The sequence below is a fragment of the Lepidothrix coronata genome, unplaced genomic scaffold, assembly GCF_001604755.1.
Source record: "Lepidothrix coronata isolate B3197 unplaced genomic scaffold, Lepidothrix_coronata-1.0 Scaffold86, whole genome shotgun sequence".
Classification (NCBI taxonomy): Eukaryota; Metazoa; Chordata; class Aves; order Passeriformes; family Pipridae; genus Lepidothrix; species Lepidothrix coronata.
Genome location: NW_016690266.1, coordinates 1,349,506 through 1,366,638, shown reverse-complemented (window position 1 = coordinate 1,366,638; position 17,133 = coordinate 1,349,506). Strand labels below are relative to the sequence as shown.

General features: G+C 42.3%; 1 protein-coding gene across 1 annotated transcript in view; it reads left to right on the top strand.

Annotated features, from left to right (window-relative positions):
* The window catches only part of ESYT3 (extended synaptotagmin 3), a 32,152-nt gene that overhangs the window by 2,766 nt on the left and 12,253 nt on the right, over window positions 1-17,133 (top strand). The window contains exons 2-10 of the mRNA XM_017820848.1: window positions 3,358-3,399; window positions 4,280-4,414; window positions 4,907-4,983; window positions 10,865-10,931; window positions 11,541-11,630; window positions 12,548-12,603; window positions 15,104-15,224; window positions 16,197-16,370; window positions 16,862-16,945. Coding sequence (XP_017676337.1) covers window positions 3,358-3,399; window positions 4,280-4,414; window positions 4,907-4,983; window positions 10,865-10,931; window positions 11,541-11,630; window positions 12,548-12,603; window positions 15,104-15,224; window positions 16,197-16,370; window positions 16,862-16,945 — 846 coding nt within the window. The remainder of the gene's footprint in view (window positions 1-3,357; window positions 3,400-4,279; window positions 4,415-4,906; window positions 4,984-10,864; window positions 10,932-11,540; window positions 11,631-12,547; window positions 12,604-15,103; window positions 15,225-16,196; window positions 16,371-16,861; window positions 16,946-17,133) is intronic.

Here is a 17,133-nt window from a genome sequence, read left to right as displayed (position 1 = left end):
GGTGGTGGTGGCTTCTCCACGTTTCTTTTGCAGCTGTTCCGCAGGTTGCACTTGAGAGGACCCAAGTATGCTCGGTTCCTCGCTGATGTTAAGCTCCTTTTACCAGGAGAAATACTACTGGGTACAGAACTGTCCTTTTAAAACGTTGCCTTTTAATTCCTTTTTCATATAAAAGGCTTGTTTAGACTTTTTTTTCCTTTTTGCCCCTGTCCCTTAAAAAAAACAAACAGAGCGCCAAAAAAACCGAACAAAACCCAAACCAAAACAAACAAACAAGCAAAAAACAAATGCAAACTCTGATGGGAAGATTCCTGTATTGTATTTGACCAGAAAGGCACTGTTGTGTCAGACATGGCTTTTGTTACTGCTGTGATCCTTGGTGTGTTCTGCTCCAGGGCAAGGTGGAGCCATGCAGAAATTTCCTCATTTTCTTTACTTGCTAGTAATTGCCCCTTACCTTGTGTTTTTGATCTTCAAAGCTCATTTCAAATGCTAAGTAATTTTTGCAGCATTCCTTAAACTTTGGCAAGAAGTATGCCTGCTTTTGTAGGTGGATAAAACTGATTTTGATAGTGTGACTTGCCCAAGGCTACAGGATTAAATCTTATTCTGTGTTAGTATTAACTTTGGCAGCTCCTGGTGTCTGGGCTTAGGAGGAAGTGTTTTGGGCTTCTCTTACCTGTACTGATGACAAATTCGAGGGGCAGGGCTCTCACCACTAAAAGGGGCAGAAGGGAGTCTGAAATCCAGAGCATGTGGTTCAAAAGTATGGATCCGAGCGTGGTTTTATTAGGACATATTATGACAGAGTAAGTTCTTGGAATGAGTGGTTGGGTCAAGAAGAGAGCTTGGTGGTGTCACTAGGCTGAACTAGGCACATGACATTCTGGCTAGCAGGAGGTACACATTATGGGGATACCCTGTGGGTAGGAAAGGATTTGCTCAGAGCTTATGTCTTACTACACAGTGGATAATCTAGATGCAACACCCAGATACCAAGCTCTGCTTCCTCTGCAGAACTGCTCATTTAGTTCTTCCCATGGAGTGGACCTGAACTTTGGTATTGGAAACCCACTGAAACTGGTGGCCTTTCATAATGGGCAGAAAGCTGGTTTTCACCAGAGACATTTAGTCAGCTTGTTTCTGTGGTGTTCACCTCTGCAAGCCCTGTCATGTGAGCCCAGGAGCTCCTGGTGGTCTTTGGTGCCAAGCTTTGAGCTACAGCAGTGCTATTCCTTCCATCTCTCAGAGGAAACTGAGGCACTGAGTGTCTGGGTAGGAGCTGGGCTGCAGACACGTCAAGTGGGATGGAAATGTACCACAAATGGCTGCTAATGCTGTCACAGCAATCTGAGGTGTGACACAGTGCTGTGGGATTCATTGCGGTTGCTTTTGGAGTTTGCTGTGGGCTGTCTGGTTTGGGCGTCTGTGGCTCAAAGAGTGAATTCAGTTTTGCTTTTTCTTGTGGTGGGTCTACCTATTGCCTCCTTCTCATGGTTTTTGCCTTTTCCCTGATGCTCCTTTGTGCTGTTCCAGCTCTCTTTAGCCACCAGCTTGCTTCTTGGTCACCTCTGGCAGTTTTATCTCTAGGAGCTTTGGCTCTAGCAAATAATCCCGAACCGCTTTGGTGGTTTATAACGTGCTACATTTCTCCTCTGGCTGTGACTCTCTCATAGGGATGTGGCAGCCTAACTGTTGTCCTGAGTCCTGGTCTGTCCTTCCTTTTGGGTTGCACCCTTCTCCTCACTGTAAGGTGTTTTGAAGAACAAGCTCACCATGCTATTTTCATCCCTGTTCTATCCTGCCTGTGGCTGATCCAGAGCTGTGGCACAAATGCTGCAGGACCTTGGCAGCTGACTTCAGCCTACTCAGGATTTATGTGCCCCAGTGGAAGATCTTTTGGTGAAAGATGAAAGGCTGGCAGGTGAAGTGGAGGTCCCCTGATTCACATGATCTGCCTCACTGTAAAATGTCAGCAGCAGTTTATCAGTGTTGATTGTCCCTTCTGGTGCTGTGTTCTCTCTTTATCACACAAATAGAGCTGGGTAGGCTGACATTTCAGTGAACTTGCATTGTCTTATTTAATGGAAAAGTTGCTATTTAGAGCATCAAAAGAAAATGCTTTTAAAGAATATGGTAATATTACTTTGGTTTTTTTAATGTAATAATTGGAGATAATTTGCAGCATTATTTGAGCAAGAAAAATGGGCTCTTAAATCATACATGAAGCTGTACTAAAAGACAGGCTGCTGTCCATTCCATCCAAACATCTCTGAGCATCCCTCTGAAAGCTGCTGAATTCAACAGCAAGTCTTTGCCTGAGGAGTGTAATTCACAGCTCCTGTAAGGGGAGTTATTGTCCTACCCAATTACTTTTATCAGGCTAGATGATAGTCACATTCTCTTTGTGTTCAGGTGCTCTTGTGGAGCAGAAATGTCCATTCTGAGAAGCTGCTGCACTGTCTTTCCCTTCTGCAATAACCTGCTACCAGCATGTGACACTGGCTGCAAATGCCACATCCATAAGACTTTAATGTGTGATTGTAGCTCTTCACTCAGTGGCTTCCCGGTGAGGTCAGAGAGATCAGTTACTTACTTGAGAGTGGCCTCATATCCGATTGTCCTGATTGTGATGAAGCAAGTTGTTACTTCAGGGAACTGGAGGGATTTTTGTAATGGACATATACACTTCTTGTTGGCATTTGATGTGTCTAACTTGGAAACTTGATGCATAAGTGACTACTTCATTGTAATTTGTCCTTAGTATCTCGAAAAGCTCTGAGAGGTGAAAACACTAGACTGTTACAAATGATAGTGTATGCTAATAGGCTTGAACTCTTACAGTGCTTGTTTTCCCTGAAACCATTGGCACTGTGTTAGTGTTAGTGGAGAAATGCTGCCACAACCAATAAACTGAGTTTCCTAAACAGGTTCTTGTTTTCCAAAGTGCAGTGTCCTGGTTGAGGTGAGTGAGTACAGGAAACAGGTCTGACACAGCTCGTGGTCTTGAAAGCAAGTTCTTGTGGCTTCCCAAGGCATGACAAAGAGAAGGATGAGAAATCTAATGCTCCTTGACATCACGAACAGGATGTGACACTTGCATTAATCATATAAGTGTGCCCAGAGGCATACTGGTACATCAGTGCACGTGGGTCCTTTGGCCTTTTACTATTCTTAACTGTTTGTCTTTTATGGTTTTTCAAGGAGGTGGTAAATTATAAAGGATGTATGTATGAAGGCAGAGGGATCTCAGCTTACTTTAAAGCTTGTTCCATGCTGCATGGTATCTTTTGCACATGTTGCAGTGTGCCCAAACAGATGGCATGTGGCACTCACTTTATTCTTCTTTGCATCCAGGTTCACTTCCCTGATGTCGAACGAGTGGAGTGGCTGAACAAGGTGAGGAGCTCTGAACTCCAGTTTGAGGCCACCTGCTTTGAGCTGCATCCCAGTGCAAACTCTGTGGGACAAGTCTGAGAAGGTTGTCAAGTCGCTACCATACAGCTCAATCCCATCAGTATCTGTACTGAAATGTGGAGCCACTTGAGTATAGAGTTGCCACTGAGGTTTTGGTGAGAGCCAGTGTGAGCCTGGTTGATACAGGTTTGATGAATTTCACAACAACACTTCATTCTGAGATTAAAAAATGAAAGCAAGTGTGTGAATGTGTGTGTGCATGTAGATATGTATATACATATGTGTGTATGTATTATTATTTTAGCAGAAGTATTGATATCTCCTCTTACCAGAGGAGAGCTCTAAGGCATATGCTCCCATCAGCAGGTGTAGTTAACCTCTCACTGGAACTGAAAACTTGGTGGAATTCAAAGCAAAACAGCCGAACTTGAAAATTAGAAGCCAGTGACTACCTTTTTTTTATTTATTTTTATTTTAACAAACTTTATTTTTTATGTAAAAGCTCATCTCGCTCCTCTTTCAATAAACCCAACTCCAGGGAACTCTGGGACACTTTAGAGTAATTAGGGACTGTTGTGCTCTAGAGACTTAACCCTGGGCCTTGTTGGCTCCCGTGGTTAGAAGTAATCCATAGACTGTATGGTGCTGATAACTCATCATTCAGTTCCTGAAACAAATTCCTGTTCTGAGGAACTGGGATGGATCCTTCCATAAGGATGATGTAAGTGCACAAATGTGACTTGGTATTTTAAAAGGACTGATATTAATAGCCAGGTGTTCTGTAATGGGTGTGTCTGTTTCTCAACAGAAGGTGTCTTATGTAAGGAATCTTTACTGTGTTTCTGCTTTTGCTGTTCTCTAGGTCCTTGTCCAGGCTTGGCCATACTTTGGAACAATCATGGAAAAAACATTTAAAGAAGTTCTTGAACCGAAAATCAGAGCAAAGAATGTACATCTGAAAACATGCACGTTTACCAAGATCCACTTTGGTGAGAAGGTAGTGTAAGTCCTGTTAATGTTTGTGGTTCACTCTTTTCTGAAAGGTTCGGGTGCAAGGGAAGTCTGATGTTCAGCTCTTTAATAGCTTTGTTCCCTCCTCATGTTGACTTGAGCATCTTCACCGTGAAGGAGAGATCATACAGGAGAGACACACGTCTGTTCCCACATGGTGTCAGCATCCTCGGACTGGAGATAGAAAGAAAAGGGCTATATCTATATTTCTTTCTGTCACACCCTTGCAACAGGAGTTTTCAGTGCTTCCTAAGGCTTGCAGCATGGGCTACTTGCAACCAGCCCTGTGTTTGAGGACTGCCAAGGCTGTTCCCTCTTTAAGGGGAAAAAAACTAATGTGGTTTACTCATGTTTTATGTGCCATTTTGCAAAGTCTTTAATGGATGCTTCTGTACTCAAATTGATCAAAGTGAACAGGACTTTTCACTTGGGCTTGATAGATATTAACTATGTCATATCTTGTTTGTCTTTATTTCAGTGCCCTAGAATCAATGGAATAAAAGCCTACACCAAAGAAATTGGTAGAAGACAAGTTACCCTGGACCTGCAGATATGGTAACATTGCATCATTGATTGTGTAGATGGTTTTTAACTCATTGCCCATTTCACACCTGTGTGTCATGCTGGACTGGATATGTGGTCCACTAAGATCAGCGTGAAGAGGTCCTTATCTTATATCAGCCTAGAGTGATATGAGATAGTCTGCCCTCAGCTAGATGTCCTCAATATTTACAGAAGTGAAAGGCTGTGCATCAGCCTCTCAGTCAGAAAGCACCTGCACAGGTCTAGGTTTACCTGCTCTGGCCCATCACTGCTGCCATGGGTGTTAGAGTGTGTCCCTTGGCTTTGCAATTGATGGCAGTAAGAACCCAATTTTTGGAATTGTATTGCCTGTTCTGAAAGCTCTCAGGTATAGAGGTGCTCGGTTTGTCTTGCCCACTATGGTTTCTCATTAGTCCTACCTCTCCAGTTCTTCCAGAACTACTTGCACTATTTATTTTTTAATTCCTTCCTCTGGTTTAATCTTCTGGTTTTACTCACTGTTTGTTCTATGTGCCACCCAACACATTTGCTTTTTTGATTACAGCTGTTCTCTGAGCAGAAAACTGCCTCTAGCTCTATCAACAGCAACAATAACAAAATTAGATAAAACGTTTAATACCTCCCAGGCTGTTTTGAATGAGTTTGTGTGTTTTGTTAACATCAGAGCCATTGCAGAGCTAAACACTCTCCTGGTTTAGCCTGGAGAATGGAATTACAGGAAGAATTACCAAATGAATGCTGCTGTAGCTCTCTAAGTTTAGTGGGCGATTGAGCTGCCTAATTTTAAATGGCTTCTCGTGGTAGTGCCAGGAAAAAACAGTGTGAAATTATGGAGTGTTTTGGCAGCAGCACAGAGGTCCTCAGAACTGTGCCTGCTGCTTAATGTGGCAGTGGCATGGCAGCATCCCCAGCCCTGGCAGAGCACCATCGCTCCCTGTAAAACACGATTGATTTTCAGCCAGGTGTTGTGCTTCAATGCTGGGAGCAAAGTACTTTTTGTAATAGCCAGGTCACTGTTAGGGCCTTTGGCAAATCATTCATGCTTTCCATGTTGAGACTGAGATCTGATGCCTTTTAGGCTCTGCAGAACATTGCTGTTCTCTGCTAAACTGCTTCTCCAGGCTGCTTCTCTGACATAATAATTTTCACTGTCTTTTTAACAATCCTCTGCAGAGGGATTCCCCCACCTCCACATTCCTGTCCCTTTGGCAGACCCATCAGCATCTCCAGACTGGCCTTCTGTTCCTCATACTGATGATAACCTGACCTGAACTGTTGTCTGATAACCCAGATGTTTTCTGTATTCACACAGGAGTGTGCAGTCTACTTTGTCTCTGATGGGGGTCTCTTCTCCAGGGCTGTGTTAAGGCCCCAGCTTCACTTGTGTTAATACATCAACATCAGTTTCTGCAGCTAAGCTGAGTTGTGTGTTGTGCAGTGTCCACAGGAGGTAGTGTGTTAGTTCCAGAAACATGAAGCAAATCAGTGAGCAGTAGTGTTATTTACCTGCCTTTTCCTAGATTACCAAAGGAACGGGGTTTTTTCTGCTACTTAGAGGAGATGGAGTTGAGCTGCCCCAGTGTGAGGCTGCTGCCCTTCACACTCTCAGTCACTGTGTGATGGTGAGGTTTAAATGACTATCTGTCTACAGAGCTGCATTCTGGCATCACAGCTCTGGAGGAGAGTGATGTGCTGTGGGTCCCTGTGTGGCTCACTGTGCAGTGCTGGCAGCACAGTGACCTCCCTCTCTGGGGTTAGGTTTCAGAGAAGTGTAGCTGTGTTGCAGTGGACATTAAAGGATTAACGTGTCTGCATGTTATAAACATGACTCCTTTGCCTTGGTGCTTGCTAGCTGTAATTTGTGGGAGTTCCCTCGCTGGTGAACCCACGTGAGTGTGACCTTTGGCTGGGTCACCACTGCATGCAGCGCTGACCAGGGCAGCTGCAGCAGGGAAGGCTGAGCAGCTACTTCACACAGGGTGCTGTTACCCTGGTGTTCAGCTGCCTTGGCAGCAGCTCTGCCCCACTCCAGTGCTGAGTTACCCTTTGTGTTAGGCAGTGTCTTGCATCCAGAAATCCCAGCATACTCTGAAAATGCTTTTTGCTTTCAGTCTCACAGCAGTACAGGAGGAGGGATTTTTTTCCCTCTGGTTTTATCAAGGAGGTAACTAGTTGCTGAAGCCCAGAGTTTTTGACTTAACATGGGGAAAACACAGAAAAAGGGCAGGACTAGAAAAAGCCTTTCCTTCTTAGCCTTCCTTTGTGGTTGGTATGGAAACATTTGTGTAGTTTTAATAGCCACTTGTACATGTGGTTCACCAAGGGCTTTGTTTAATCTGTGCTTCTGACCTCCACAATCGGATGCAGTGCTGAATACTGGGGTTCAGTTCTGTGCCATGAGAAGAGGAACTTGCTTTCCTCTGTTTTAAATTTGCAGTGTGATATCACAAATTGAACCCTTTGCTTGGGAAGTGTGAAAAATAGCACTTAAAGGTCCCTTACTTGTATGGGCAGCAGCAGTCAGCAGAACCAGGGGTTCAGTAGGTCTAGTATTGCATGGAGTTACCAAAAGAACTCAAGAAGCTGCTTTAATTAAATCTGTTAACAACAGCTTACATGGTTGTACATCAGGAATGGTTATGTAGAGGATCATCTTATTACAGTCTTGACTGTTCTGCTTGAAAGGACTATACTTGAGTTTTTGGCAGGAAAACCAAGGCTCAGAGGTGGTTACACAGAGGTGAGGCACACAGATCTTTTGGCAAAGGCAAGAAAGGAGGCTACAAGATTTCTTTCAAAAACTTTTCTCGGTCCCTGAGATGATACACTCTGTTGGTGTAAATTAGAGTTCTTGCAGTGACTAAACGAAATATGAGATCCTTGCCGGACTGGGATTTGAAATCCCCAAATCTGAAATATGAGATCCCAGCTGGAAATAAACTGGCAATACTCTGGGATCTCCAAACAATTTGCCCTAGATGTAAATCATAAATCCGGTGTCCCCTGAGCGTAGGGAGCTGACAGTTGCATTCTCCAAATAAATTGATGTCAAAGCATTCCAGAAATGTTCTCAAAACTGCATTTTCCAAAATGAGAATTTTGCAAGTGCAACCACTTGACTTCCTACAGCTAGCTCTTCTTCTCACTTTCTGCAGTTGTCTGAGCTGCTGCATAGCCATATAATCATTGGATATAATCATGGAGTTTCAAAGTATTTGAAGGCACTACTACCCTCCTGAAAATATCTTGAAATACAGTTTCTTCCTATTCCATTAATATGCTTTTACTTATAATCATTTTGCATTGAAAATGTGCTGAATTTTCCATCCTCTTCTGTGGCATTTACAGCACATGAGAAGTCATAGAAGAATAGTGTAATAATTAATATGTATAAAAATGTATTAATTGCAATTTACTCTCTCTGGACTTCTAACTGGCAAGTTTTCAAAGCTGTAAAGATAGTCTGCCTGGAGAAAGAAGTCAAAAGAAGTATGCAACAATACTTTGAGCTTTAGTGGAGTTTGGGCTGAGTAAGTTTGTAGGCTCTTACAGGAAAATAAAAGCTTTATGAAAACAGGTCAGTCTTGAGCGGAAAAGGAGCCTGACTGGATAGGGAAAGAGAAAAGGTAGAGATGGTTTGTGTTTTCTCATACCCTGTGTTACCTGGTCACATTTTCTTGTCTCTCTTATTTGTATAATACTGCATGTTCATCTCCCAAGTACAAACCACTTCAAAATGCCGGCCCAAAGGGGGATTTTAGCGTGGGGGGCCATGAGAATGTGTGGCCCATGAGCAGTTGTCTTATTGCACTTTCCTTTTCTAAAGGGATGTACAGACATCCAGGTTAGTTCAAATTGTTAGCATGTGCTCTTGTAGCAACCCTGCCTTCAGCCAGTGGATTGCCATTGGATCATAAACACCAGGACCAGCTTTTCCACCCAAATACAGAAGAGATACAGATGCGTGCAGCTGCTCATCCACAGCTCAGGCATATCTGCATCACCTTGTGCAGCAGGTGATTTAGGGGAGAAATGGGTGGTTATTCCACTCTTCACAGGTGGGTAAAGCATGGTCCTGTGGAGGGTGGAGGGCCTTGACCCTACACACTTTGAAGTGTCAAGACTTGAGTTTGGCTCAGGTGTGCTCTCTCTGGGGGAGGACAGCAGAGAGCTCAACAAGGATACACTGAGCAGAGGAGCAGATGGAAGGACAAACAGCTGGGACTGGAAATGAGGAATAAAACTAATTAAAAGAGTGCATCCTTCCTACTAAGCACCCTGGTGTGGGGGTGATGCCTGTATGAGGCCAATTTAAGAATAATTAAAGACTCAGGCTCTGTTAAGACTTCTCCAACACGTAGACTCTAAAACATGGTGGCAGCTATTGGAGTGTTACTGGAGAAAAGAGACATCTAGGACTGGGTAGGAAGAGTTTTTGACTGTGTGGAAAAGCATAAACACTGTAAATTAAAACACCACAGCTCTTACTTGTTGTGTCGGACACTGGCAACAGCTGAATTAAATCCTCTTGGATTAATTATTGCAAATTGAGGGACTCATTTTGGCTCCTCATTTAGAATTTTATTGTAACAATGCTCTATTAGCACCCACTGTAATGAGCTAAAAGATAATGTCAAAATTGTAGAAGTTAACAAATGTAAAATAAGTTTAATTAAGTGACTAGCTTTTAAGAAAGATTGTGTTAATTTTGGCATGGCTTGTGAGGTCGGTTATTTAAGAAATGAGAATGCTCTAACATTAAAGGCTTTAATCTCTGTGTTAGGTGCTCTTAAAATTCTGTTAAGTGACTATCTGTAAACAAATATACAAAGAACTTTGCTTGCAAAAATGAGGACAAATTCACATGGTTGCACATTCTTGGCAGGGTTTTTTTGGGTGGGAGGGAATCTGTCTATGTGCAAATTACAACATGAATTTGTGGCAACTGCAGCACTATTTACCTGTATAGATGTGGTCAGAGCAGAAGTCTTGTCCTTTTCCTTTGATTATGGGGTGAAATTATGCATGCAGGAGGCAGGCACAGCACATTCACTGTACTGCTGTATCTTTACACCCTGCTTTACCTGAGAGTGTCTGTGTGTCTGCAGCCAGAGCTATTTCTCAGGGGGCTGAAAGGGAATTTGGTAGCTCCCTTCAATTGTTTTCTGCCAGAGGCATCAACAGCTCTGCTATGTTCTTCTCCCTGGGGAATGGCTATCAGTTTCTGCATGAGGTGATGTTTGTACTTTTATTAAAGTCTCTGGTGGTTTCCAAATTGCCAAAATACCACTTTCAGCATTTGCTTTATTTAAAACCTGATGTTCTCCATGGCAACTGACCAAAATCTGATCTAAGTCATTGTCTTTGAATTCAGCCTCAAGGAAACCAGGTTATTTTTAGTGATAAATTTGTCCTTCGAGTGGATTTTTGGGTTGTGGGTGAGGGTGATCTATGAGCTTTTTGGGTGTGGGCAAGGTGGGAACCCCATAAGTAATAGGACAGCTCTGCACCTAGAAGCTGGGTCAGCAGGTTGTCGGGCCTTTGGCAGAGAAGGGAGCAAGTAGGCAATTGCTTTTGAATGAGCTTGTTGATCCCCTCCTTGCAGTGAGCGCACCTCAGCCAACCACCAGCCTTAAGAATAGAAAAGTAACCGTGAAATACAGATGTTACTTTGATATTTTACAGGTAGAACAATATCCCAGCTGACTGCAGGGATTCTCTTGTGCAGATCTGACCCTTGTTCAACTCACCCTTTTCAGTCACTTGAAAATCCATCTCTGCCTGGGGGGTTATGTTGTCAATCCTTAAACTGATTTCATTTATACTCTGTACAGCCCCGAATTTCTCATGGAACTATTGCAAACTGTGGAATAAAGTGATAATTTTCTTTCAGTTACATAGGAGACTGCGAGATTCACATGGACATATCGAAATTTAATCTTGGCGTGAAAGGTGTCCAGGTGCGTGCTGTGCTGATGTTTTCTGTTCAAGGCTGTGTGAGGCAGGAGGCAGCACATCCCAGTGGGGAGGTCATGACACTTAACTGGGAAATCACCAGCTATTCAGCTTGGAACTATTGGCTTTATCTCCTTGTGTTTTGGCTGGGGAAATGGTGCCTTCCATGGAAAGCACCTAAATACCACTTCTAAGCTTTGTAGTGTGACTCTTAAACAGGGTCAGTGCTAGAGCATCGAGTCTGTGTGGGGCAGCTTCTGCCACTGGAGTTCAGAGGAGCTGCGTGTTGGTGGAGAACTTCAGAAGAACCAGGACATTCATAAACTGGTGTAGATGAAACCAACAACCTGTTCTTACAGTGTTGAAAGCTAGTAGGCAGAGCACTCCATTGTATGGCAGGATTGCAGAGAGACTCCACAAACATAGCAAGTATTTCCTGGTATCAGTAGCAGTGGTTTGGCGGGAGGAGGTTATTGTTGTTATTAAATTCTTAATAGAATTGGCTTCAAGCAGGATTTTTAAAATTAACTCCATCACTGAAAAGCTCACAATTTTGAAACCACATCCTGAGAATACCTTAACACTCAGCTTTCCTTGGTCTGTTCTGTTTGCAGTTGTATGGGACCTTGCGGGTGATCCTGGAACCTCTTCTAACTGATGCACCTTTTGTGGGAGCAGTGACCTTGTTTTTTATGCAGAAACCGGTGAGTCAGTAGTGGTGCAGGTGCTTGAATAACAAATGCCTGATTGTTCAGTGCTCTCTTGAACTCTAGGAGGACATGAATGAATTTGCCCTAAATTTTTGTAATAGTGCTTAAAAAGTTACTTGCTTCACTCTAAGAATGGAAGTGCTGTCAGTCTTCTTCTAGTGACAGCACAGTTTCCTAGGCCTTTGCTGTAAGGTTCCTGGCTGGTGGATATTTCCATTCATAGATTTTAAATGCAGTCATCTCCCAGACAATTCAACCATGGTTGACTTTTGAAAGCTCTCCTGTTTAAGGTCATGTGCCTTGTAGTGAATTGTAGTTTAATAAAATATGAGAAACCTTTTAGTCTTGTAAGGACCAGTTAGTTATCTTATGGCACACAGCTTTGCTTGTGGGTTATGCTCTGCTTGAGTTCATGGGAGTCATATATTTTTGATCTTGGATGAGGTGTTCTTGTGTTTAGATTTAGTAGCACTATTTTAGCACATGAAAAAAAACCCTTTTTGTTTATTGTAAGAGTAGGGATACAGACAACCCCCTGCCTCAGGGCATAGGCCAACCTCTAAGTGAAAGGATGAGGAAACAACTTCAAAGTCTAGGTAGAGTTGTTGAATTTCCTGCATGACCCCGGGGCATCTGCCAGTGGCCATTGCTAAGGGCTGAATGCTTTCTTTCCTTGTGCTTGCAGGTTAAGTCCCAGTGATATCCTCATTTCAGGATGGCAGATAAAATAGATAAGGGAATTGATACCAGCTGTTGGTTTTAATGTACAGTTGCAATCAATTACAGGTGCTGGTTTTCCTTTCTTTAAACAGCTCGCTTTGTTTTAGAATAATTTCCCCTTTAAATTCTGCATTTGTTTTGAAATAAATTTTAATAATCCTGTATATGTTTTCTCCCTGCTCTTGTTGTAGCATTTGGAAATTAACTGGGCAGGCATGAGCAACCTCCTGGATGTCCCAGGGATTAAGTGAGTGTCTACTTTGCTTCTCTTTATTCATATTCAAAAAGCCTTCAGAAGTTGGGTCTTCAGTAATCATCAAAACTGTTCTCAAGAACGTTGTGTAAAAGGTTGTGTTGTGTGCTGGTTACTCATCCCATAGTATGTGGCTGTGGAGTTTGCAAAACCTGAGGAGGGTGCTTTTTACATTCTGTCAAAATTGCTTCAATTGCTTCACTGAATTTAGGATGGAAGTAGTAAATCCATCAGACAACAATGATTTAATGTTGAGAAATAGCTGCAGTCCCTCTGACAAACTGAAATACAATCCATGATAAAGAAAACCACACCAGATTTATAAGGAGAAATGTTCTCTTTTCATGTAATCTACATTTCAGAAAATGTAACTCTTCCCCAATGCTTCCTGGGTTGGTGTTGCACATAAAACTTGCACAGCAAGGATGAAAATCTTAGTGGTTTTCAGTACTGTAAGTTTCAAACTGTTTCACCAGATTGGGGATAAACTTTGTCTTTGTTCCTTAGTGTAAGGAGAAAATTCTGTTACATAAGATCAAAATATATTTGATTACTCAGCCTTTGCCTTTCTCCCTTCCAATGCAAATGCAGACATTTCTGTTCCCCACTGTTCTTCTGCAGCTCATGGCTTTCAGACTCACAGGAAGTGTCTTCTTTAGGTGCCAGTTTATGCATTAAAGGGCCTCTGAAGACTTTTGATGTTGAGTGAGAGGAAGCTTTCTTTTTCTCTTAATGTGAGGCCAGAGTGGCCTTTTGCCCTGAAGTTTGGCCTGAGAGCTCCAGTTTTTATCAGAGGAATTAATCTATTCTTTTCTAACTTAGTTTCCCTAATCCTTGCAGGGAGAAATTATGTAGGTGTTCCAACCTACAGCCTCTCATATAATTAAGTGCAAATTTAGTGTCCTAAATTTTCACTCCCTGGTTCTCTCACAGGGATTTGAACGCAGAAATCTTTGCTTGTCATGAGCACTGCAATGAGAGCTGGGAGCAAAACTTGCCTGACCATGAAGGGGCTGAAGTACAGGTGTAACAAGAGCCCTCCCTTTCAAATGGATTGGGTTTACTTAAGAGAGGAAAGAAACTGGATGCAGTTGTCTGTCCTCATGTACAAGCTGTGTTTAGTTGGGTGCACCCTGAAGACCCAAGAGAAAGGACAATTCTGTGACATTCCTGTGGGGTTTTTTTTTACAGGAAAACCAACAGTCTGACCAAGGCTCATGGTTTAACATTTGGAATAGGAAACTACTTTCCTTATGTGTGAATCCAGCCTCCTCTGTGGATTGTGGCACTTTTGTTACACAGTCTTACTCTGATAAGCTGCCTTATAAGCACTAGATTTATCAAGAAGATGAAAGTATTTCAGATACTTGATGCTCTTGGGTTTTCCTCTTAATATTGTCTTTTGCTCATGACAATTTGTAGTGGGATGTTGAAATCCTCTCATTAATCATGTGGAGAGTACTGGATATCTATGATTAGCCACATATTTCTTGCTCAGGAAAAATAGTTCAAATTGGTTTTCCCTGTCATACAAAGAGAGCAATTGTAAAGAAAAGATTTAAAACAAAAAGCTAAAAATGTGTAAGTTGTAATTAGGCTGGAAGATTGCCTAAACTCCGAGACAGTACCCTCAATTCAGCCAATGTGATCTCCAATTACTTAAACCAAGATTTTCCCTCTTAGCACAAAATATTCCAAGATACAGAATTTTATCTTTTACTTGGTCTTCTATTAAACTAAATGAGCTTGGGACTTTTGTTTTTTTTGGGGATTGGTGGGGTTTTGTTTGGTTTTTTGTTTGTTTGTTTGGGGTTTTTTGTTTTGTTTTGCTTTTTTTCCGTGGCTGGCTTCTCCTTCTATTTTACAGTAAGGTGTCAGCATGCGACCAAGAGCAGGCAGCAGTGTGCGCTAAGGCCATGTTCCAAGTCTTAAAAACAAACTGCCTCGAGGCCTTGAGTCCCCTGGGAAATGGGTGAAACCTCCTGATTCCCTCCTCACATTGCCCATCCCAGAAGGCACATGAGTTTGCCTTGTTTGGGTGTGTGCATGATGTCACACAGCCGAAGCTCCCTTTCATCATTTACAACCTGCTACAGCCAAATTCAGTCCAGCAGTAGGGATGCTCCTTAATGCAAACTTGCATCACTAAATTGAAGTTGAATGGCCACTCTGCAACTCTTTTTATAGAATCATTTAGATTGGAAAAGACTTTTAAAGATCATCAAGTCCAACTATTAACTCACCCAACTGCCAAGCCCACCACTAAACCATGTGCCTAAGCACTGCTTTTACAGGTCTTTTAAACACTTCCAGGGATGGTGACTCAACCATTTACCTGGATGGCCTGTTCTAATGCTTGACATCCTTTAGGGGATTGTGGGCAGCATCACTCACTTTGCAGTGCCCAGTTTCTTTTGCTGTGCCTCATTCTTTCGCTCTAACCGAGTTGTGATTGATTGTAGAAACTGAGGTTGCTTTTTTCCCCCACCTGCAGTGTAATGTCAGACTCCTTAATTCAAGACTTCATTGCTGCACGGCTGGTTCTGCCGAACAGGATCACAGTGCCTCTGAGAAAGAACATGAACATTGCCCACTTGAGGTTCCCTATCCCCCAGGTGAGTTGTTTTTTCAGTGAGAGTGTTTATCTTCCTGAGTGTGCATTTGGCACCACATGGGTGCTTGCAAGCTTAGTGACTTAGGATCCTGCATCAGCTCTTTTAACCTGAATTATGGGCTTTTTGTAGGTGATAGTTCAGAAATATATCGGTAGATGTTGGATAGTTCATAATTTGGGAGGGGGGACATGGACACTCGGGGTTCCTACCCTTTCTATGTGGCATAAGGAGTCTGTTTAGACTCTGAACTCATTTACCAATTAAACCTTTAGTCTCTAACTGAAGATCTGTGCTATACTCAGATGAGAGGATAAATACATGAGCAATGAATGTCCAGCTATTTAATATTTTTACTAATGCTCTGAAAGGGTGTAAATAGGGAACTTGGAGAGTGACATATCTTTGTTACAGAAAAAAAATGGGAAAAAACCCCAAGAACAAATCTCCTAAATACTTGACATATCCAGGTCTTCAGTCTCCTTCATCCAATACCTAATAATCTTATTAATAAGGATAAATATAAATGAGTGACAAAAGGATGCTCCCTATTGCAAATGTACATCAGCAAACTGAAGTTGAATGGCCACTGTGCAATAAAATAAGTCCCTGGCATGGGTGCTTAGTTCCTTCTTCAGTCACGGGGAATTGATCCTTACACTTGATTTGACTGTGGCAATAATGCTGTGTGCATATATATGCTTCTGATTTAAAAATAAATTGAATATTATTTCCTACTCAGTTATCTAGATTGCCTTGTGCATCTGCTTAAGGGTTTTTTCCCCTCTAGGTAAGTGGTGGGAAAAGTGTTTTAATACAGCTGTCACTGGAAATGTACTGCATCAAACTGTGTCTTTGCAGAACTGTCACAGTGACTGCCCTTGCTGCCTGAAATAACTAATTTTAGGAGGCAGCATATTATAATTATCCAAAGATTGAATTTTCATGACCAATTCTGTATCTTATTTTATTCAGGGGGTAATAAGGGTTCATCTGCTAGAAGCTGAAAACCTTGTCCAGAAAGACAGTTTCCTTGGTGCAATCAGGGGGAAGTCTGATCCGTACGCTCTCCTTCGCGTCGGCACGGTGCAGCATCGAAGCAAGACAGTTTCCAGAGATCTTAATCCCATTTGGAACGAGACATTTGAGGTACTGAATCTTTTGATCTCTCCATCTGTAGGATGCACAGCTATTTACATCCCTGTGCTTGGAGGACCTTCTCTTATCTGACTGCACTGGAGCAGGTGGACTTCCTTGTTACTCGATTGAGGCATTTCTGTCCCTTAAACAAGTTCAGATTTACATTGTAAACTTGAAATGTCATTCAGGTTGATCTGATTTACATGTGTGGGTTTTTGGAGGAGGTGCAGAGCCCTGCTTTAAATATCAATCAGTGCAACCGTAGGCTGCTCTAGCATTGGTTTCTCTCCACTTACTAGGGATACCAGTTTGAGGAGTTTAACTTGTAGTTCAAAAACAAGCAAACTGAATTTGAAATATTTTCGCCTATAATCAATTGTATTTGTTACACAGTTAGCCACGAAAGAGCAGGGAATGTCCTTTGTGTCTTATACAGCTGTGAAATGTCACGTTCTTGTCCACAGCTTTTTGGTTTTAATCAATACCTCTTTCTCCTCCAGTTTGTTGTTCATGAAGTGCCTGGTCAGGACTTAGAAGTGGACTTGTATGATGAAGATCCAGATAAAGATGACTTCATGGGCAGGTAAATTAGCATGATCTTTGCTCGGGGTCCAGTAACCGCTGCTATGGGACACCTGGATTATTTATATTGGCAATTTAATATTGTTGGAAGCCATTCCCTTTGCCCAGATATTGATACCAAGTTATTAGTTTGTAGTGCAACTAACTTTGAGCAAGGTAGAGAGTGGCCCATGCTCAAAGTTAGTTGCAC